The following is a 22,995-nucleotide window of genomic DNA, read 5'->3' on the forward strand; positions in this document are numbered from 1 at the left end:
TATTTCTTTCAGCTGACTTTGCTTTATTTCTGTACCTTCCTTCCCCCAATCTGAAAATATAACTTGAATTTAAAAGCCTCTTTCAGCAAATAAGAGACCAATGGTATGTGACTACTGTTGCTAAAAATAAATTACTATTGGGATTGCTGCTGTGGCACAGTGGGATCAGTGGCATCTCTGGAGCTCTGGGACACAGGTTCCAATACTGGCCTAGCACAGTGGGCTAAGGATCTGGCATTGCCACAGCTGCAGAGGAACTTATATGCAGCTGGGTGGCCAAAAAAGAAAAAAAAAAATTCTTCTTGATGGCTACCCCAAAACCTTGAAACAAGAATTATCAGGAATAAATAATAATTCTTATAACTGAGAATTTATTTTACATAGCTACATAAATGATAATTTCCGGCATTACATTTAAGTCCTTGCTTTCATTTGTTGTGTATTAACCTCTCATTTGTCACGTATTCATGTTTCTGAATTTATTAGTATCTAATGTGATTTTTACTTAGAAATTATAAAACTCAGCTTGTTTTCTCCCAGCATGCCAGTGGAGGATTTAAATCCAAGTTCTGGAAACAAAGCCAGAATTTCTGTGAGTGGTGGTTGTAAAGTTGCTTCTTCACTGACAGAATCTTCTCAAAGAGCATCTGTCAAGGAAACAGTAAGAAAACTGACATCTAATTTAAGGTAAAGATATTGCTAACATATTTCCACATGTTTTGTTGACTTCTCTAAGCAGTGATAACTCCTGATATTATTTCCCCCTATTGAGTGGTAATATTATTGAGAAAATTCACTAGAATGACTTTATGACTTGTCTCCTAACGGCACTGATTTAGATATACCATGGGTTACTTGTCTTTTGAAATAGAACTATTGTCAATAACTGCTCTGATAACTGCTCTGATATTACATGGTCGGTAATATGGTAGATGTTAGTCCTCTCTCCAACATAATAAGAAAATCAGAATTTGTAAAGAGAGAAGGTAAGAGCACAGAAAGGGTTTTTAAAAACAAATAGGAGGGGATTAAGGGAGGGGTGGAGTGGGATGTCAGGATTAGCAGATGTAAGCTCTTATACATGCAGGGGTTAAATAACAAAGTCCTACTGTATAGCACAGAGAACTATGTTCAGTGTCCTATGATAAACCATAATGGAATAGAATGTGTAAAAATACACACACACACATATCTGAATCATTTTGCTGTATAGCAGAAATTAATACAACATTGTAAATCAATTATACTTCAATTTAAAAAAACACAAATGGATGAGGGTCATTATGATAAAGGGGGAAAAAAAAGAATTCTTACAGGGAGTTCCCTTTGTGGCTCAGTGGTTAATGAACCCGACTAAGATCCATGAAGATGTGGTTTCGATCCCTGGCCTCGCTCAGTGGGTTAAGGATCTGGCGTTGCTGTGGCTGTGGTGTAGGCTGGCAGCTGTAGCTCTCATTTGATCCCTAGCCTGGGAACTTCCATATGCCGCAGGTGCAGCCCAAAAAGTAAAAAAAAAAAAAAAAAAAAGAATTCTTACAGAATTTCTCCCTTCCCTCCTTCCCCCCTTCCTTTTTTTTTTATTTTTTATTTTTCTGCTTCATGACATTATGGCTTTCTAAAAGTCTCTTTTTGTAGCTTTAGATTCTGAATTTATTAGAGAGAAACTGAGTATTACTTTTTGGTTCAGTGTAGAGTCCTAACATTCGTGGGCATGGTTAATGAGGAATTGAAATATCTAGATCTCAGTCTGGAAGGATGAAGACAGGGACAGGGAGAGGGTAAAGTCCAAGCTTCAGAATTTTTCTAAGTGGGGATCGATGAGATGATAGGAGAGAGCTTGTAGTCAAGTCAAAGAAGTTAATATATAGATGAGTGCTCTGAAATAGGTTCCATGGGCGTGGGTGTGTGTGTGTGTGTGCAGGAGCAGTAACACTTACCAAACTAGCACAGCCACTTGGCTTGGTTTGGCTTCACAGACTGTGAGAAGCTGGGTGAGGGAAGAGGCTTTCACAGTGGAAGGTATACAACATGTTCTAGCTGGAACAGTATTTTCCCTTAGGACAGTTATTTTGACTTTCTGACCAGAGATTGACAGAATCTTTCTGAAGAAGGGAGTAGTCAAAGAATAGAATCAGGAAGGAAGAAAGAGAAAGATAGAGGTGGGAAGTGTATGTATAGGGAGATATGGCCCCTATTCAGGCATAGACTGGAGTCTAGGGACCTGCAAATTACTGTAAGACATGAATTCCATTCTGCAGTTGCCCTGGGAACTTCTATAGAAAGTTATGGAAGTTTCTGTGACAGCATCCAGGAATGTGGAGCTGTGCTTACCTGGGCATGAAGGCAGGCCCGACCTACTAACCTTTGGGAACACACTCCTAATACCTGCCCTGTCCCAGGAAAAAGGAGGAAGATCTTGTTACATATAGGTGGATCCACCTTGGACTTCACATCAGGACAAGTTTTCATTAATGACACTGGGGATCCAGAGGCAAGTTGTCGACCAAGAAATGAAACCAGAGTGCTGCATTCCTGGACACTAATTTCTGACCACCACATCTGCACAGTGCCTGGCTCGGCAAGCTTGCACTAGCCTGGGAATGGGACAGAAGCAAGCCAGACCTCAGGGTTGTACAGATATTACAAGGTTGAAAATGGCCATTCATCCAGTGGTCTGGATGGATGTCAGTCTCATACTGCCACAGCCTATGGTATAGTGCCTAAATGGGATTCTCTAACCATGTTCTTACCTTCTGTCAGCATTTGCCTAGAAATAATATGTAAGATTATCATGTTTGAAACTGGGTAGCTAGTTCTAAGATTCAGGCATGTCAGTTGTCCCCTAAGACACAGTGGCATGTAATAAATTACATATGAATATGCCTGTATATATCAGAATAAATATGTGCATATTATTAAAAAATGTATGGTATGATCACATGTTCAACAATTGGGACATTGCATCTAGTAAACCAGGCCTTCTTGATAATAATAGTTATCATTTATGAATCATTAGTACCTTTTTGGCATTCACCCAAGTGATTTGTATACATTAGATCTTTACGTCTACAACTTTACAAGGCTGGTATTATTTTAAACTTTTTTTAAAAAATTGTTTTATTGTTATTTCCCCAATACATTTTTTTTCCTACTGTACAGCATGGTGACCCAGTTACACATACATGTATACATTTTTTTTCTCACATTATCATGCTCCATCATAAGTGACTAGACATAGTTCCCAGTGCTTTTAAATAATAATAAACAAAAAAGTTTAGAGAAACTAAGTAACACTGAAAGTCATAAAAACAAGTACACAGCTACTAGGAACAGGTCTGGGTTTAAGCCCAGGCTCCCTGATTTGGAGTCTCATGCTCTTAATTATGGTATGTGTATATACACATGCACACACATACTGGTGTACATGCACATATTCACACACACATTTTGTAATATACACACACCCTTTGCTACTCCCTGCATGTGAGACCTAGAGATATTTGCTCGGTTGTCTTGCAGCAGAGTTTGGATTTACTACTGTGCAGTATCATTTTCTTTATTATTTTTTACTTGGCTAATTTTTGTTCTGCATCTAAGTGTATCATTACTATTAATTGTAATGTGTTACATGTGATCAAAAAGGAGATAATCTGATTGAGTATACTAAGACTTTAACGTGCATCCACTTCTATAATTAGGCAGCAGTAGAAAATTACAATTTCCCAGAAACTATCTCCCTAATGAACATGTAGAATCTTTAGTTGCAATCATCATACTATTATCACCGGAACACTCTGAAAGCTAAATGAATTAATAAATAAGCTCCTTTCTGTACCAGCTTGAATTTTTTTTGGTGATTATTTTATAAAAATATTCAGTGGAAAAAGAATTGTACACAAGACTCTAACTGGAACAAAACGAGCTCCTCATTCACCAGTTTTCTCTTTTGCCTTTAGCATTGTGTAGAAGGTTTTCTCACATTTCACCAGTGTAAAGAGATTTCTTGTCTTCTTTGTTATGTTTTTTTTTTTTTTTTCCTGTACCACACTATTCTATTACCTGCTCCACGTATTGTTCCTCATGTTAACTAGGCTTTAAGTTCCTCCAGGCATGAAGATGTGGCTGGCTGTGTGCAGTGTGGAGGGCACCATGTTCTTTCCACTCACGGTTGTTCACCAGATTTGACCTGCTTGTCACAACATAAGAGGGAACTTAAGGCCTTTGAAGTATGTGGAGTGTTCCTTCCACTTCATTCACTTTGGACATGGCATCATCCTTATTCCTTCCTATGCTACTAAGTAGGCCTCCTCCATTAGGCTCATGTTAGTGGAATAAATTAATAGAAAATAGTACTTTCCTTTGTCCATTTTTATCCCCTGATTATGCTCAGGTTATCATTTTCCTATCTTGCAATTTTTTTGTTTCATGTGTATTAATTTTTTTAATCCTCAGATATAGTAACTTCTTTGAAAACAGATTGAATTTTCCTCACTGTGTCTATCATGTATTAGTAGATTTTCAAAGAATACTTTTACTTGAATTGAAAGGGATTATTTTAAAAAGCAGTGAATAATATTGAAATATGTTATTTTTGAATAATGGGTTGTAATTGAGTGATGTTAGTAAGTCAGAGGTAAATAAGCTAAACTGAGATCTGTCAGATGGTTAAGTTTTATCAAATGGTCCTACATATTGAAGTGGTATCAAATCTCAAATCACTTTCAACCACAACAATAACAAAAATATTTATTGCTTATTTAATATGTGCTGGGCCTGTGCTACTTCATGTGTTAACTCACTTAAACCTTACAACAACCCTATAAATAGATACTTTTATTATCCCCATTTTACAGATTAGAAAATTGAGGTATGTAGAGGTTAAGTCATTTGCCCAGCATTATAAGTGGTAGAGCTGGGATTTGAATCTTGGTTATCTGGTCTCATAGTCCTTACTTATAAATGCTAACCTGTAATGCTTTGTTTTATTTTATTGTGTGTATGTAAACTTGATAGTAAGGCAGACTTCATTTATTTTTGACTCTACAAAAGCTCAAACATGCTTTATATTATCTTAAATTTTAAAAATACCAAAAATAAGTTTTAAAAAGAAAGTCACTTTTTACAGGTTGCTGCCAGCTACAGAGCAACAGAAAAAAACCACAAAATTTTAAAAATAATTAGCATTCGAGGCCTGTCAAACACCAGGACCTGATTCCTGGTTTTAGGAAGTGGAGCCATGACATTTCTGCCTTATCCTAGCCTTTCACTGGGTTGAGGAAATGAATGCTGATCTACCTCAAATGGGAGGCTTGCTCTTATCCTTAGCCAAGATCAAGCTTATTAACTAGATTACTCTTTAAAAAGAATAGCAGAATTCCCTTTGTGTCTCTGCGGTAATAAACCCAACTAGTAACCATGAGGATACAGGTTCTATCCCTGGACCTGCTTGGTGGGTTAAAGGATCTGGTGTTGCTGTGAGCTGTGGTGTAGGTTGCAAATCTGGCATTGCTGTGATTGTGGTGCAGGCCAGCAGCTGCAGCTCTGATTCGACCCTAGCTGAACTTGCATATGCTGTGGGTATGGCCCTAAAAAGACAAAAAAATAAAATAAAATAAAATTAAACTAAATTAAATTAAATTAAAATTAAAACATAAAATAAAATGAAATAAAATGAATAGCAGGATGACAAGGTACCTCTGTGTATCTCTGCTTCTGTCTAGAAAGATCAGAGTTGTGTTGATGCACAAAAATTTTTCTTAAGGAAAAATTTGTTGACAAAGGGTAAGACCATGGTCTGAAAAGGAAATGGCCTTTCAGTGGAACTGTTCAAAGCTTGGCTGTCATACATAGAGACAGAATGAATTTAGGGTTATAGCTCAACTCATTGAACTCTACAAAAATTTCCGACTCAAACTTTCAGATACGGATGTAGTTTCTATAGAAAGTCAATTGAAATGAGCGTCATAGCCAAGAACCTATTATAGTCCCGCATGAAGACAATTGGTCTGGAAGATCTTTAGGATACTCAGTTTTTGAATTCACAAAAAGAGAGATAATGTTAATAAAGACAAATTCCTGATTGTATTCTCAAGTTTGGTGGTAGAACTGTGACTCATTGCTCCAAGGGGAGAAGGGGTGTTATTAGTGGGAAGAGACACTCCCCTTGAAACGGTAGCACTTGGCTCATGAGTCCTCCCAAAATGCACAGCGTCCACCTGGATACTAGTAAACCGACACTAGTTTATTCCTGCAGTTTTGCACTGAGCACCTCCTAACTCGTCTCCGTGCAGGACTTTCTGTGGATGAGAGGATTAACCAAAGTTTGAAGGCAGAGAGAAGTTTGATAAGATATACCCTTGGGAACGGAAGAAGATACCATTGAACCACATCATCAAAGAAAGGGACTCAAGACAGTAGATGAAGGGGTTTTTAAAGTGTTTTTAAACATCTACATTCAAACCCTACATTTATAATTTGGGGTGCCTTACAGTTATTTCAATCGTATCTAACAGTTTTCCTATGTGCTTGTACTTGGCAACTCTACGAGCTGGATGATTTGTCTTCCTCTGTAGTCAGGCTTGTGGGACCAAACCCCAAGAGAAGAGCTGTTTAGCAGAAGCAAATTGGAGAACAAAGCTCATACTGGGGTCCTGGAGGGACAGGGACAAAGAAAGAGTACAGGTAGAGGTAGAGATAAGTGTCCTTAATAATTAGGAAACCACAGAGGCTCCAAATAGGAAAAACTCCTCAATCACTCCTTCAAAATGAAGTTGTGTATATAAAATCTATAGCAGCACTTAGCATATTTCAATCACCTGACCAGGGGGCCCAATCCTGTCTGAAAACACCCAGCTGTCCAACATACAGTGCAGTTGGCCCAGAATGCTTTCTTTACAGGCTGCACCCCTCTGTCCGCCACAGCGAGCTAATTCCTGCTCTTCTTTTTGGGGCTTCCCAAATCTGAGTTAGAGCACCGCCTCTCTGTACTGCATCCTCATTCCAGTTTCTGTTGCACTGTATAAGAATGTTCACTTCCTTGTCGTCATTCCTGACTAGGCTGAATTCAGTGTGATAAGAATGTGTGGGTCCTTAGCATAGGGGCATGATGCCAGGCTCTGTAAGGTGACACTAGATAAGGGCTGTTTTAGTAGGGGTCCAGGGAATGTCTGTGGAATTAATGAGCTTGAGTATATTGAGAAAATACAAAAATGTAAACAGGACAAAAACTACTGTGATTCTAGTAAAACATTTACATAAAGTGTTTTACTTTAATCTCTCTCTCCCCCCCCCATCTCTATTTCCCTATCTTTCTATCTTTAGAAATAATAGTACATGCATGTGAGACATTATTTAGACTATTATGGTGTTTGGTGTAAATTTCAGTCTTTTTTTTTTTTTTTTTTTGTCTTTTAGAGCCACACCTGAGGCATATTGAGGTTCCCAGGCTAGGGGTCCAATTGGAACTGTAGCCTCTGGCCTGTGCCAAAGCCACAGCAACTTGGGATCCTAGCCATGTCTGCGAGCTACACCACAGCTCACAGCAATGCCTTATCCTTAACCCACTGAGCAAGGCCAGGGATCGAACCCGCATCCTCATGGATCCTAGTCGGGTTTGCTAACTGCTGAGCCATGATGGGAACTCCTGGTATAAATTTTGATGCAGAGATTTCACAGACTAAGGACAATTCAGAACTAACTCGGAACTAATTCAGATTTCTCCCCAACCTGCCCCTTATCCTCTCCCACTCCCCCACCAAATGCCACTACCTCTGAATATTTGTTTTTTTAATAATGATTTTTATTTTTTCCATTATAGTTGGTTTACAGTTCTGTCAATTTTCTACTGTACAGCAAAGGGACCCAATCACACACACACACACACACACACACATTCTTTTTCTCACATTATCCTCCATCATGCTCCATCACAAGTGAGTAGATGTAGTTCCCAGTGCTATGCAGCAGGATCTCACTGCTTATCTATTCCAAATGCCAGAAGTTTGCATCTATTAACCCAAGATTCCCAGTCCGTCCCACTCCCTCCCCTTCCCCCTTGGCAACCACAAGTCTGTTCTCCAAGTCCATGAGTTTCTTTTCTGTGGAAAGGTTCATTTGTGCCATATATTAGATTCTAGATATAAGTGACAGTGTTTGTTTTTCTAGAAGTACCACCTTGGAAGGTTGCTGATTAGCTCTAAATCTAACCCCCAAAGAATTTATACCCACCATGAAAAGGTTCACTATTCAGCTGAGGCTTCAATCCTGTACTGGAGGAAAGGAAGCTGGACTTAGGGAGAGAGAAGACTGGTTGGTGTGGAAAACCTCTCACCGCTTCTGCCCCACCAAACCCGCTATAAACCTGACTCCAGGCCCCCTTTCCCAGGGACTCTGGTTGAAGCTATTTTCTGTGCCATCTGGTTTCTTCTCATCTCAAATGCCCAGAAGCCCTTTCTCATTCTGTCCCCTCCCCACAAATCTTCTTACCAGCCAGGCAAATAATTCTGAGGCATGTTAAATTTGATGTCGTGAAATGCTGAGGATTTTTAACTTTTCAGATTGAATCTCCTTAAAATTACAAATGAATATTGCCACAAATAATATATTTTAAATACTAGGAATGGAAATTATATGACAGCTGTTTTATCTTCTGTGTGCCTTGTTATTCTATAATTGAAAATTTTTGTAAATCCCTCAGGTAATAAACACAAAGTCCTTGGAACACTTCAACATAAAAACACTCTGTACACTTTTAAGATGTGGTAGCTGTAAATTTCTAAATTTCATATTCTCCCAGGAGTGAAATATGTGTCATCTGGGTGGTTAATACTAGAAAAGCCATCACACTAAAAGGGTGGAGTGCTACTGCCTTTTGATAAAATGAAGCACCTGTCAAAACAGTGACCATCACGGTTTGGAAAAACCAGGGTCCATGGATGATTTCTAAAAGTAGTCCCAGAGGCTCTGATAAAAGAATTACTCTGGAGAATTAAGTTCTTTGGTTTTCTTAGGAAAAAAGTCTGTAAGCCTGTAGTCAGCCTCTTTTTCTCCGGGAATTTTGCGATACCGAGTTCATTCTCTGCCAAGGAAAACATTCAAGTAGGCGCAGGATTATCTTGGACTGCTTGGATTCTGTACAGGCACTGTGAGCTCATGCTTGCTTGCTTGCTTGAAGAAACTTTCTTATTGTAAAGTAAGTGTAGATTCACGTGTTGTTATGAAATAATACAGATATATACCCTGTACCCTTTACCCAGTTTCTCTCAATGGTAGCATCTTGCAAGACTATAGAACAGTAAGACAGTTGGGATGTTGGCCTCAACACAGTTAAGAGACAAAAGAGTTCCATCACCACACATATGCCTTTTGTTGCCCTTTTATAGCCATAGCCACCTCCCTCTCCCCAGTCAGTGACTTTAGAAGAACACTTTGATGCTAGTGATAAAATTAAACTATTTGGGAGGAGTGAACTTTCATCTTTCCCAAGATATTTAGCAAAACCCAGTAGACAGAGCCAGTTCTGACAGGTGAGTGCTGCATCTCTTTTCCTTGTCTAGTCCCATCTCTGCTGTGCTTATTGTTCCTAGGGAGATTCTTCTGTATTTTTTTCCTGAGTATCAGGTACCATCAGAATTAGGCCACACATCTCTGGAGGAACTTATAGGGAATTCTGAGGTAAGCTGGCTTTTTTTTTTTTTTTTTCCCTAAGAAAAAAGGTGGTGGTGGTGGGGGCTGGGGGGATTGACAGAAGAGCCTGAATTTAATCTTCAGTGAACAGAAATGTAAAGTGGTGCCAAAGAGGCACCACCTCTAAGAGAGGACCTAGATTGGCTTAAGTGAATGAAAGTGGGGCTCTTTCTGTCAAGTAGAGGACTCAGAATTAAAGCTGTATTGAGAACCAGCATTGCCAAGGTTTAAATAGACTCTGGGATGATTGTACAGACAGAGTAGTTGGTCCTCCTAGTGTATCCAGGGTGAGCCTTGGACTGGCTCAGAGTGGGCAGTCCCCAAGCTGAGTCACAGCAGGCTGAGTTAGTAAGTGAGATGAGGCTCATGGGGCTGGGGAGGGCCAGAGGGGACAGGAGAGTGGTGGGCTCCTTCTCTTCCCAAGGCTCGGTGTTGTTTGCAGAAAGAATGGATACACATGAAAGGGTATCCATGAAAAGAGCACCAAGTGATTAATTTGACAGAGGTGCCATATGCCTTCATCTGATCCTGGATGAGGTCCTGCATCATTGTTTCTGTTTCTTTACCATCTACTCTCAACTCATTCTCTCCTGTGGGGCTTCTGAGTCCACTGCTTCCTGAGACTGTCATGTCAGGACACCAGGGACCACTATGCTGATAAATGCAGTAATCACTCTTCTTAGCTGACTTCTTGGAGGCCTTCAGCCCAGTTGACCACTTTTTTCTCTTGAAGCACTTTCTTTATGTAGCTTCCATGACAACACACTTCTTATTTTCCTTCCTCCTTCCCTCTCATCCTCTGTGCTGGCAATTCCTTCTCTGTTGGTTTCTAAATGTTGGTGTTGTCTAAGGGCTTGTTCCTGGACCACTTTCTTCTCTCTATTAAATGTTGTTTCTGGGCAACCCCAACTAGTCTCTGAGTTTGAATACCATTCCACATGCCAGAGACTCCCATCTATTTCTGTGGCATTCCCATCCAAGATATCCAGACTCCAACTGCTTTATTTGTTATCTATCATTTACTTTACCTTCACGTTGATTTTCTTTTTCATCTGCAAATTTTGTAAACCATGTTGTATTATGTAAGCCACCTTAATATTTTTTTTTTGGAACAAAGTGAGGTATACTGCAGCAATTAATTTAATTAGATCCAGACTTAAAAGACCCACAGTAGCAGTGTTGGCCAATTATAGGCTTTGATCCTTTTTTATACTAGATACTTGTGTGTTATAACTCTGCTGTCAACAGTTCATTCCCTAAAAGTTAATATCCTGTTCTATTATCATTTACAAAAACAGCTGGAGCAATGCCCAGAGAAAACAAACAAAAAGCTGAAAATGTGTTTCAACCAGGTAAGCTCCCTTTCAATGTAGTCATTTATATTCTAAATGATCCTGTATTCCAAAAGAGAAATGATATACATTTCCAAATGTTAGGTCTGAAAGGAAATCAAATTTGCATTCACTTATCAAGGCTTAGATTAATGTGTAGCATATCAGATGTCACAAAGCAATATCTTTTTGAATTTTAAAGATGCAAAAGTTTCCAAACCAGAAAGCTTATGAAACATTTGGAGTAGGACTGTATTTTGAACAGGAAACATGATTTTCTGAGTCTTTAAGAAATAAATTCAGTGAATCTTTGAGATACTGTACTAAATTAGAAATCATTTGTAGATTAGTTATTTTGGACAATTTGATATCCTTTTTTTAAAATTCAGTCAATAGTTTTTTAAGTTGTAATTTTTATATTTTATAAGTAGCTATAAAAATAAGTAATGCTAATAAAATGAAAGGAATTTTAAGAAATTATAGTCTAAATCATTTCAGGATCACTGGTATTTCTTGGTGTATTTCATTACAACCTTTCTCTTTCTCTGAATAGAGTTTTTTTTTGTTTTTGTTTTTTTTGGTCTTTTTGTCTTCTTGTCTTTTTAGAGCTGCACCCGAGCCATGTGGAGGTTCCCAGGCTAGGAGTCTAATCAGAGCTGTTACTGCCAGCCTATGCCAGAGCCATAGCAACGCCAGCTCCAAGCCACGTCTGCTACCTACACCACAGCTCACAGTAACGCCAGATCCTTAACTCACTGAGGAGGCCAGGGATCGAACCCACAATCTCATGGTTCCTAGTTGGATTCATTTCCGCTGTGCCACCACAGGAACGCCGAGATTTTTTTTTCTTTTTTTTTTTTTACAGTTTTCTTATAATACTGTATATCTAGTTCTTAGAGACTTCCAGGGGGGGGGGGCGCGGTAAGAATCCATAGAGTCCTTCAATTCCACTAAGAAATATCTCAAAAAATCATATGCCCTCAACTTCCTTAATTCACACTCAAGGGACCTGAGACTCCGAGATGTGAACTTGGCCAAGCTAACACTGGGAATTGGCATTGGAGTCAGGACAGTCACTCAGGTTCCCAGATACTTTATAGACAATCTGGAACTCTTCGTGGCCCCAGGATCAATACTGGGGTGATAGATCTTCACTGACGCTTTACCTGTGTTTGCTCAAACAGGTGCACCAGCTCCATCACTAGCACATATATGAGCATCTTCTTCCAAGGTCTTATGCTTACAGCCATTTTCTGGGAAACCATCATAATAATATGCAATTCTGTAAAGACTGGGAGGCAAATAATGCCCCCTGGAGTTGTACAAAGTGCAACTGTAAGGAGAGGCACTGCCTCATCTCTTTTGTAGGGAATGGAGTGAGTGTAGTTGAATATTCGTGTTTTATAAATGAAATAGAATTGGAATTAAGTTTCCAAAAGCATATACCTAAGCAAATTTGAAATGAAAATTAGAACCTGAACTAGATTTCTTCTTAGAAGAGCCACAAGTATTTGAATATTATGTTGTGCCTAAATGTAACACCCTTGTTGATATTGTCGCTTCTGATGTTTCTGCCTGAGTGGCTACTGGCCTGTGATAAGCAACTGGAAATGAAGGAATATTTGAGTTCCCATTTTCTCATCATTGTTCAACTGCAAAGTGAATTTTATTTTCTGAATATGTTTTAATGAAAAAGCAGTAATTGATCATTTTCAGCTTGAAGACTTACCAACATTTCCTAATTAGAATACAGCTTTTTCCCAAACATATTTTTGAATCTATTCTAGCACTAGTATTACTTCCATCAATGAATGTGAAATTGTGATTGGTCAAGAGCTAGGCACTAAACTAGGCCTTTTGTATATGTTACCTCATTTAATCCTCACAACAGCTTTGGGAAGTGGGTGCCACTCTCTCCATGTTCGTAATGAGGAAATGGAGAATCAGAGAGATTCCAATATCATGGTTCACGTAAGTAGCAGGTCAGGATTAGAACCCAGATTTGGGAGTTCCTGTTGTGGCACAGTGGAAATGAATCCAACTAGTATTCATGAGGATGCAGGTTTGATCCTTGGCCTCACTCAGTGGGTTGGGGATCCAGCGTTGCCCAGAACTGTGGTTGTAGACTCAGCTCAGATCCTGTGTTGCTGTCGCTGTGGCATAGGTTGGCAACTGTAGCTCTGATTTGACCCCTAGCCTAGAACTTCCATATGCTGCAAGTGCAGCCCTTAAAAGCCAAAAAAAAAAAAAAAAAAGGAACCCAGATTTGTCCCATTCCAAAGCTCTTTTCACTACACTACTCCTTTCATCTCATTCTTATACAGACTATGATACTTCATCCTCGGGGTAGAGTTTGCAGCTATTACTCGTAATAGGTATATGCCAACTTTTCAGCCTATTGATATAAAAGCATTATTGTTTGCTTACTAGGGACCTCGACATTACATGATGAGATGTATATGGGCGGTTGCTGAGAGCAAAATATGTTGTGTGTGCTGGGGGTGGGTAGTGGCGGGAGGGCTGTGGTAGGCAAGTTGTTTAATGTCCCAGCAGGAATTGCTCCAACTCGAAGTCTGTGGTAGCTAGCCACCTTGACAAATTATCAGTAAGATTCTTGGATATTTCAGCAGTTTTTATCTACTGGTTAGGAGGCTCTGATTTAAATATTTACGCTATAAAACTTAGAAGTTTGCTAAGAATTAGTTTGTCATCATATATCAGTATATCCAAGCTTATATGTTTCCTTTGTATCTGTTTCTAAATAATATTTTTTCAGGTCTGCACTCAATAGTAGAGCCAAATTGTTGGGTCTTAGAGGCCAGACTAAATAAGTGTGAACTCAAGGTGTTAGCTTAGATGATGTGTAAAATCCTCTTAATGATCAGGGCAAGTGGGATTCCAAGAATCAAAACATGATAAATAGTCAGGAGACCATGAATTCCTGTTGAAACTGAGATGTTGCAAGCAAAATATAGAACACTTGGAATCATGATTTCCCTCACATGAAACTGGTCTTGAGGACATTATTAATGATGGGTAGCTTTAAGTGGATGGTTATAAAAACAAAATCATTTCCTAAAATCCATGTAGAGGACAACCCTAGGCACCTTGCTTTAAGGTGTGTACTTTTAATAAAGAGAGCCACATCAAAGCACAGCAAGACCCTTGATAAGTCACAGACTTCTTTGGTCACCTCACCCTGATGACATCAGCAGTGTTTTTTGTTGTTTTTTTTTTTAATTTATTGGAGTATAGTTGACTTACAAAGTTGTGTTAATTTCAGGCACATAGTGAAGTAAATTAGTTATACATATACCTACATCCATTCCTTTTCAGATTCTTTTCCCATATAGGTTATTAAACAGTATTGATTAAAGTTCCCTGTGCTATACAGTAGGTCCTTGTTACCCATCTATTTTATATATAGTAGTGTATATATATCAATCCCAGTTCCCTAATTTATCCCACTCTATCACACACATTTCCCCTTTGGTAAACATAAGTTTGGTTTCAAAATTGTTGAATCTACTTCTGTTTTGTAAGTTCTGTCATTTTTATTTGATTCCACATGTAAGTGATCTCATATGAGCAATTTTCATAACTAGTAGAGTAACAGATGATTCATGACAGCACTGGTGGTCCTGTGCAACCCAACCTGAACCACTGTCTTCCCCCCTGCCCCTTGCTCCAACCAAAATGGAGTTGCTCTAACCCACTAGACTGGCCTGTCTCTGAGCCTTTCCTCATGCTGTCCCCCCCCAGAATACTTGTCTCCAGTCTGTGGTTGGCCTCTTGCGATCCTGTCCACTCTTTCGAGAGTCTGGTCAGTGCTACCTTCTACATCATGCCTACCCCAGTCTCTCCATATGAAACTAATCTTGACCTCTGTGTTCTGGAGAGAACCTTAAAACTCTGTTTCAGCATTCATTAAGTTCTATGCCTGGTATTATAGTAGTTTCTTGTATTTTATTTTCTCCCCAACTAGACTATAGATCCTTGAAATTAGCAATCCTCTCTTCTCCAACTCTGTATCCTAGTGGCATCAAAAAGTACCTTTGAATGCACCTTGACCTTACTATTGTGCATTGAGTCAAAGTTGATTGTTTCTGCTCTGGTGTCTGTCCAGATAAACACACGCGTATTTTTGTAAGTGGGGTGCAAAATTTATAGATCTTTTAGGCCTGTCTTACTTTATGTAGACCTGTTAGGATTCTAGAGCTCCAGAGCTGCTAGAGCTCTGACTTTTAAAATTCAAAACAGAAAATTAAAATCTCAGTTGAATATCCTTTCTTTCAAATCCTAATTCCATTCTGAATTAATGGGATTTGGAAGAATTCCATTTTGATCTGCCACAAATACCTCTACAAGAGTAGGTTTAACCAGCAGAACTAAGCCTCTCATCATGTTACAATTCTCTACTCAACTTAATTAAAATATTAAAGCAACCAGGAGTCCTTTTACATTGAGCTCTAAAAGTTGTCAAAATTGCTACCTTTTATAGAAACCTCCTGGAGATGTTAGCCTGAGAAAGGGAGGAGCATAAATCAGGAAATTGGCTAAACTGGCTGGTAGCGTTTGAAGGAAATACAGTTTGCTGGTTCCAAAATAGTGAACTTTGAGAGAAATATGGTTTTGAATGTAGTGTGCTATATAGACATTCTTAATGTCATACTGTTGTTAACAGTGCTGTCTTTTGAATTTGAAAATATCAATTGTAGATACACAGCAAATTACAGAATAGTAGAGTGGTCCCAAGTACCCTTCACCCAGTTTTCCCCAATGCTTTTGTCTTACGTTATTTTATAATCGTGGTACAATATCAATCTCAGAAAATCAAAATTGATAAAATGTGTGTCTCATTTTACCGTATGTGTGGATTTTTATAACCACCCCCACAATCAGGACATGAACTCCCATTATCACAAAGATCTCCCTGTGTTACCCTTTATCGTCACACTCTACACACAAACACCTCTGACCCCTGACAACCACTAATCTGTTCTCCATCTCTATAATTTTGTCATTTGAGGAATATTATGGAAATGGAATCATACAGTAGGTATCACTTTATGATTGGCTTTATTCACTCAATGTGATGCCCTTCAGAGCCATTAAGTATATCATTTGTGTGTTTCTTTTTACTGCTGATGAATAGTATGATTGTTTTTCCAAATGGTGTTGTTCTTCATATTTTATATTTATTTTTAAATTTTATTTGTTTTGGTTTATTTTATTATTGTTGTTGCTTTTTTGTTGTTGTTCCCTGGCTATTGTTTAAGATGGCAAAAGCTATAAAATTCTAAAGTTCTGAAAACTAAGAACTATAATTGACTGGTAACATTGAACTGTCTTTGACTCTGTCCTCATTATTCCAGCTGGGTTGCATTATTTACCCTGCTCCACCTTCAGGCTCTGGGAAATCTCACCTCCTGGGTTTGACTGAAGCCTCCACAGGAAGCATCTGTGAAGCTTCCCGGAGGCAGTGGTTGTACAGCTGATAGGAAGCTGATGCCTTAGTTGTAAGCCATCAGCTTCCTATAGGTTGAATTGAGGATGTTGAAAAATGGATTCCCCTCCAAGACCTCAGAAGGCAGCCTGCATTCAAGGCAGGATGGGCCCACATGTTCGAAATCCCTGTGCTGTGAATGCTGAACACCTGCTGTCCTAACTCTCCACTCTTTAGTTCTATGAGACAGGCGTTGGAAATACAGAGGTGAACAAAACCAGGATTTTTTTTTTACATCAAAGTTACATTCCAGAGGGAAAGACTGATAAGAAACACTTAAATAAACCGTAATGTAGTATATTAAGCATGTAAATCAATAAATATATAATGTGATGTGCCATAAAATAATTGTACAGGGCCAGAGGATAGACAGTGATGGTGTGCTGGGCATGGGGGAGGCTATTTCAGAAACAGAGAGCAAGGAATATCTGAGCCACATTTTAACAGATTAAGGCCAAGAGTGAGCCTTGTCATGTAGCTCTGGAGCTGAATTTACTGAACAGAGAAAGCAGCAAGAGTGAAGGGCCTGTGGCAGAAATGAACTTGGTGAATACCTGGAAGAATGAGGGAGGTCTAGAACATAGGAAATAAGGTAAGAGTCAAAGTTGGGTCAAGGATTTCAGAGTCTAATTCCAAGCATCCAGGCAGTGTAAGTCTCTAAAAAAATCTAAGATTTGTTTTTATGGCAATCTACAGATTTCACAATTAAGTCTCACCTTTAATAGATTTCATGATGTATGTGTGTGAATGTGTATATCTATGTAAATGCACACATATGTGGCCAGTGTTTGTCACTGTGGAGTGGTATTTGAGTCCCCACCCCCAAATATTCCTCTCATTTAATAGCACATGAAAAGTGTATAACTGGAGGTAATATATAATTACTGTGTAATTACTGATGTCAAGCCAACTCAAATACCTTAGGTCAGGACTTTATTGGAGACTCCACACCCTCTTCTCAACTCTGATAATACCTGTGCCTTACCTGAAGCACAATACTTTTTCTCCTGTAAGATATTTTATTATTATTATTATTATATTATTTTTAGATATATTATTTATATACTTGTATTATCTCATTCTGTAGACTAGAAGCTTCTTGATGGCCAAGACTAAACCTTATATATCTTTGCATTACCCATAATAATTTTCAGTGCCTTAAATTTAGGAAGTAGTTAGTGAATGTCTATGAACAGAATTCAGTATAGATAGGGAGTTTTGTCTGTTTGTTTAAAGAATTTTATAGAAAAAGGAGAAATTTATGAGATCAACAAGTGCTTAAAGGGGATGCTGTGGACAGTGTTGGGGAAGGGCCTGCATGTACTAGTGAGTGTGGAGGAGGATAAAGGGGCACAGAGTAGAATCAGAAGACAAGGGAGAATGCCTTACAATCTCCTGGCAACCGAGCATATTAAACACAGCAATCTTATCACAGAAACATTCAAATGTTTATCAGAATAGGGTTTTCCCTGTTTCTCTTTTCTCAGAATATCCTCTGGCCTTCTTGAAATGTTGATACTGGCAATTAATGTCATTTCGAAATTGAAGCATTTGGCCTCTCTGTTACTTCTTTCTACTCTGTGAGTGCCTCAGGCACAACATGAGCTCTTGGAAAGTAACCAAGACTGTTGAATTAGCAAAGGTCATATATATTAGTGTATAACCGTACTCTTTACCAGAGAGAGTGACAGACCAGGAATTCCTCTTACTGTAGTTCTGTGCTTTTCAGATGCTATGGACTTGTGTTATAAATAACACATCATCTGCCAAGGAGGCCCCAAGTGGCTGGCCACTCTGTCATTGCCTATGAGTTTCTGGTGCTTTGGAGTGTGGTCACCTCTCTCTCCCCTTTGTGCCTTGAGTAATCTGGTGGGAGAAAAAATTCAACCATGACTAGGTTTCTTCTTCATTTCAAAGTAAGGGTCTCTGAGCTGACCTTGGTGTTCCTCCTTACATTATAATCACTGGACTATTGTACATTTTTTCTCCTCTCCCTTCCTTTTCCATCAGATTGTTAGTTCCTTAACAGATCAACCTATCTTAAATTTAGATCAGCATAGTGCATGCATTTAGAGTTAACACTTGGTATAGGTGTGCAGAATTGGAATATGAAATTGCCTTCTGATATTGGGGGGGTAATATTTTAAAAATACATTAAAACATTTTTTTAAAATTCTCAGATCCAGGATGTTTACATGGCCCAATATGAGAAAAAGCTAAAGAGAAAAATGCAGTCTATTATCTATGATGCAAACAGAAGAGGAGTAGTTAATGAAGTATCTCTGGTACAATGTGAAGAAAAGAGAAAAACTACTGAAGATAAACTGAATAATCTTCGTATAAAACTGGCAGTATTACTGAAGAAACTTCAGCTGGTAAGAGATGAAATTTTAATTGAGTGATAGGAATATACGTGGTGGAAAAGGCCAGCTTCCTCCCCTGACGTCATCATCCAATTCCTGACTTCAGATGAGTCACTTAGCCTAGGCCTTACTCTCCCTAAAAGGATATTGAAATCACAAATAAATGAACTTTGAAAGTATAAATTAGAATATTTTTTTAAAGGCCTATTTCTTTCTCTTTAAAACAATCAGAATCTTTTCTGGTGCTGCTGGTATATTTTGATCATGCTCTCTGCTCAATAACATATTTCCAGTAGGAATTTTTTTCTAATTTTTTCAGACAAAAAAATATTTTAATTTTTACCCTAATACATATATTTAAAAAAATAGATTCTCTAATCTTATAGGAAAGGTTGGAGAGATCAGGAAATACCATATAAGTATGAATTACTGTTCATTTTGTTTGTATATTTGAATGCATAAAGAACTGGGCTTCCATGACAGATTGAGCCACAGAAGAGAGGCTCACCTTCTACTATGGCATATAGAAATGCAAAATAAAATGCTTCAGAAATTAAAATACATGTAGCGATTGTTGAAAAGTCTTTCTATAGATGTTAGAAATAAATTGAGCCCAGGACACATGGCATTTTGAACTTAGGCCCTGAGTCTGGGGCAGGAGATAGGGCTTTCCTGGGCCTTGCAGCATGAAAGGGCAGGTGCTGTGCCCCATAGGGAGCCCTGCTGGAAGAGGGAGGTTGGCCTTGCCCATGAAGGGGGTGGGGAAGAGACAGGAAGCTTTCACACATCAGCATCCTATGTGGTGAGCATGGACTTTGAAGCCGACTGCCTGGGTTTCAGTCAGTGTGATGGTCCATTCCTCCTTCAAAAACTATATGTCTTTTGGTTTCTCTGGGATTTCTGTTGTAATTACATAGAAAATAAATCACAGAAAGTATTTTTGATTAACTGTATATGTAGCCAAAAGAGAAAATCTCTCTCTTCTTGGGTGGTCTAGGCAAAAGTTAAAATGCTTCATCACTAAAAGAAAAAAAGATGATTAAAGCTAACTGTTTTCACATAGTGGTAGTTATATTTGTGCTTCTATCAACAGTACTACCTAGGGAGTTCCTGTTGTGGCTCAGCAGTAAGGAAACCAACTAGTATCTATTAGGACGCAGGTTTGATCCCTGGCCTCACTCAGCAGGTTAAGGATCTGGCATTGTTGGGGTGTAGGTCAAGACATGGCTTAGATCCTGCATCACTGTGGCTGTGGTGTAGGCCCACAGCTGCAGCTCCAATTCAACCCCTAACCTGGGAACTTCCATATGCCACAAGTGTGGCCCTAAGAAGCAAAACAACAACAAATTCTCTACACCAATTTGTGAGAGTGGGATTTGGATGGAACTTTTTTGGGCTCTTGTGGCTGTGAAAGGTAGTGAATATTTTTATACGTAAAACATCTGGTACGGAGCCTTCCATGTGGTAAGAGTTTCAGTGATAACCGTTGTTTTACTAACAAGAAAAACTAGAAAGGCCAAAGAAATTCTATATCCTGGTAATTGAATACTACTCTCTATCAAGAAAGTTCTTGAAAATTATTGGTTCTCATAATAGCAAATCTGTTCAGCTAGAGGAAAACAAATAAAAAAATAGTAGTTTATTCTTCCTTCTGTATTAAACCCCTGGGTTCCTTCACAGTAGCCAGAGTGATTATACTCATTTAATTTGCCTTATTCACAAAGTTTAGTAAAGAGGCAAAAGGCTTTAGCCCAAAGAGTATGAAATGCTTTAACTAGTATCATTGGGGAGGTACTCGAAGGGCTCCTACTCAGATATGTTTACTCTCATCCCCCACTTGAAATTTCCATTTTCACTGCCTCTGATTGCCAGAGCAACTGCAGGGAAGTAGAGCAGAGATGTGAGACAAGGTGGGCCCAGAGCAGACAGATGGGACGCACATGAAGAGGCTGGGGACAAAACCAACCTGGTGTCCTGGGAGGAAGTCTCGTCTGTTGGGCAGAGAGCAGGAGCCAGACTGAATAGACTGAGAGCAGTTGGTGTCAGAAGGGGTCACACAGGGCATTCCTCAGGGTCAGGAATTTGGAAATCTAGGTGAACATCAATATTATGGAAACCCAGCTGCGGAAACAAGGCCCTGGTCACAAAGCTGGGACTCAATACAGTTCAGCCTTGTTAGGGGACTGAGCAAATATAGGGCAGAGGGAACAAAGCAGAAACACATTTAATGGAACCAGATAAAGGATGGAGAGACTAGGATCATGCCAGATGCTTATTAGGAACAATAATAAAGTTGGCTTTTTTTTTTTTTTTTTTTCTGAAAGGTCCTTCGTAAAATTTCTCCTGCCCATCAGCTCAGTTGGAGAGCGAATTTATCTTATGGTTGAGCCCAAGGGAGTGAGATTTAGATTAGTGAAGAGGGAGCATTTATCCAGCTGTTCATGGACCGAGAAGCCCAGGGAAGGAGAGCTTGAGATTACCCCAGGAGAGAACTAGGGGCACAAATCAGGGCAGCAAGCCAGAGGTCATAGGAAAAGATGCTGTGGAGGGAAGTGGAGAAACAGAGGAAACAAACTTCGCCCACTTATCTGTTTTGCCTCAAAGCTAAAGATTCATGAATTTTTAAGGTGCAAGATGAGAGCCTCTAACAGAGAAGGGTGAGACGAGGGCGCAGGGGCTTTAGGAATATGACAAGTAATTAAATAGAAGGAGAAAAACAGTTGAACTAACCTCTACTAAAGAAGAAGAAAAAAATCCAAATTCCTAAGCAGTCATGAGCATAAAATGAGATTAAATGCAAAAACATTTCAAAAGGTGAAAAGCATCGTTCAAATGCAAACTGGGTTTTGTTGCTACATGAATCTTAGGGAAGACTTGTCTAAGGTCACCGAGATTGCCAGAATGTTTAAACCATGTAGCTTCTCCTGCTATGATTATTGCTTCTCTTTTCCAGGGTGGTCCAGCAGGAGACCTGGAGCAGATTGACAGTTATTTAGAAGTGTTGCTTAAAGAAGATAATCTTTTTCAGAAGACGTTTAAATAGAGAGACTACAGATATAGGACATAATCTCCCTTTACAAAAAAGGGAAAATATGCCTCAAAATTAAAAGTCAGAAAAGACCTTCCACTTTTTAAAATGCTAGTAAGAAAAAAAGGAAGATTCTTAAAAAAAAAAAAAAAAAAAACTCCTCTGCACTTGCTATTGTAAAATTCATCTCGTTTAACACTAAGGAATATTTTATATTTTAGAAATGGAGACTGATTTACAATTTATATATTTTTTAGTTCTCTTCCCTAACTCCTCCTGTTCTTTCATAAACCATTTCCAGTGTTCTCTAATTCTCTTGTGAGTTACTAAGAAAGATGGAAATGTCATTTAGGCTTAAATTTTGTTTTCACTGAAAATATTGTAAAACTGGAAAACAGTTTTTAAAATGAATATACAAAAGACTACAAAATCACTTCCTTTTGAAACTTGAGTTGAAAAAGACCTTATACCCTTTCTCACCTACAGCTAATACTCAGTAAAGCAGATAATATAAATCCGCCCAAAACTTTGAGACATAATTTATGTGATAATTTTATTATTGAGTTATAGTAAAAGAGCATAATATGGATACAGATTATATATGTAAGAATTGTGTTTTACATTTTCCTTGATAACTGATTGTTTTATTTGTTTAGAAATATCTGTGACTTTGGACAAAAGCAATAAAACATTTAATATTTGTTTGTGGAATTGTATAATTTTAATTTTATGTACATGCACAGAATATAAAATTCAAAATATATGAAATGGAATATGGTGAAAAGTCTTCACCTCATTTGTGTCTTAAGCTACTTAATTACTCTTCTCAAGAGGCATGCTTTTACCAATTACTTGTGATTTCATCCAGAATCAGTGTGTATAAAACCATATAAATCATTATATAGAAATAAATATGGATGCAATAGCATCCAAAAGATGCTGTTGCTTTTTCCATTTAAGATACCTTCAAGATTATTCCCTATCAGGATAAGTACATACTGAGTTGTCTCATTATCTTTAAGCTGCTCTTTTTTTTGTCTTTTGTCTTTTTAGGGACGCCCCTGTGGCATATGGAGGTTTCCA

General features: G+C 38.5%; 1 protein-coding gene across 1 annotated transcript in view; it reads left to right on the plus strand.

Annotated features, from left to right (window-relative positions):
- Positions 1 to 22,995, plus strand: part of MORC1 (MORC family CW-type zinc finger 1) — a 172,494-nt gene that overhangs the window by 144,560 nt on the left and 4,939 nt on the right. Inside the window, 6 exon segments of the mRNA XM_047752969.1 lie at positions 526 to 687; positions 9,585 to 9,672; positions 10,983 to 11,036; positions 18,702 to 18,896; positions 21,838 to 21,905; positions 21,907 to 21,978. Of these exon segments, the coding sequence (XP_047608925.1) occupies positions 526 to 687; positions 9,585 to 9,672; positions 10,983 to 11,036; positions 18,702 to 18,896; positions 21,838 to 21,905; positions 21,907 to 21,978 (639 nt within the window).

The sequence above is a fragment of the Phacochoerus africanus genome, chromosome 1 (assembly GCF_016906955.1).
Source record: "Phacochoerus africanus isolate WHEZ1 chromosome 1, ROS_Pafr_v1, whole genome shotgun sequence".
NCBI classification, from domain to species: Eukaryota; Metazoa; Chordata; class Mammalia; order Artiodactyla; family Suidae; genus Phacochoerus; species Phacochoerus africanus.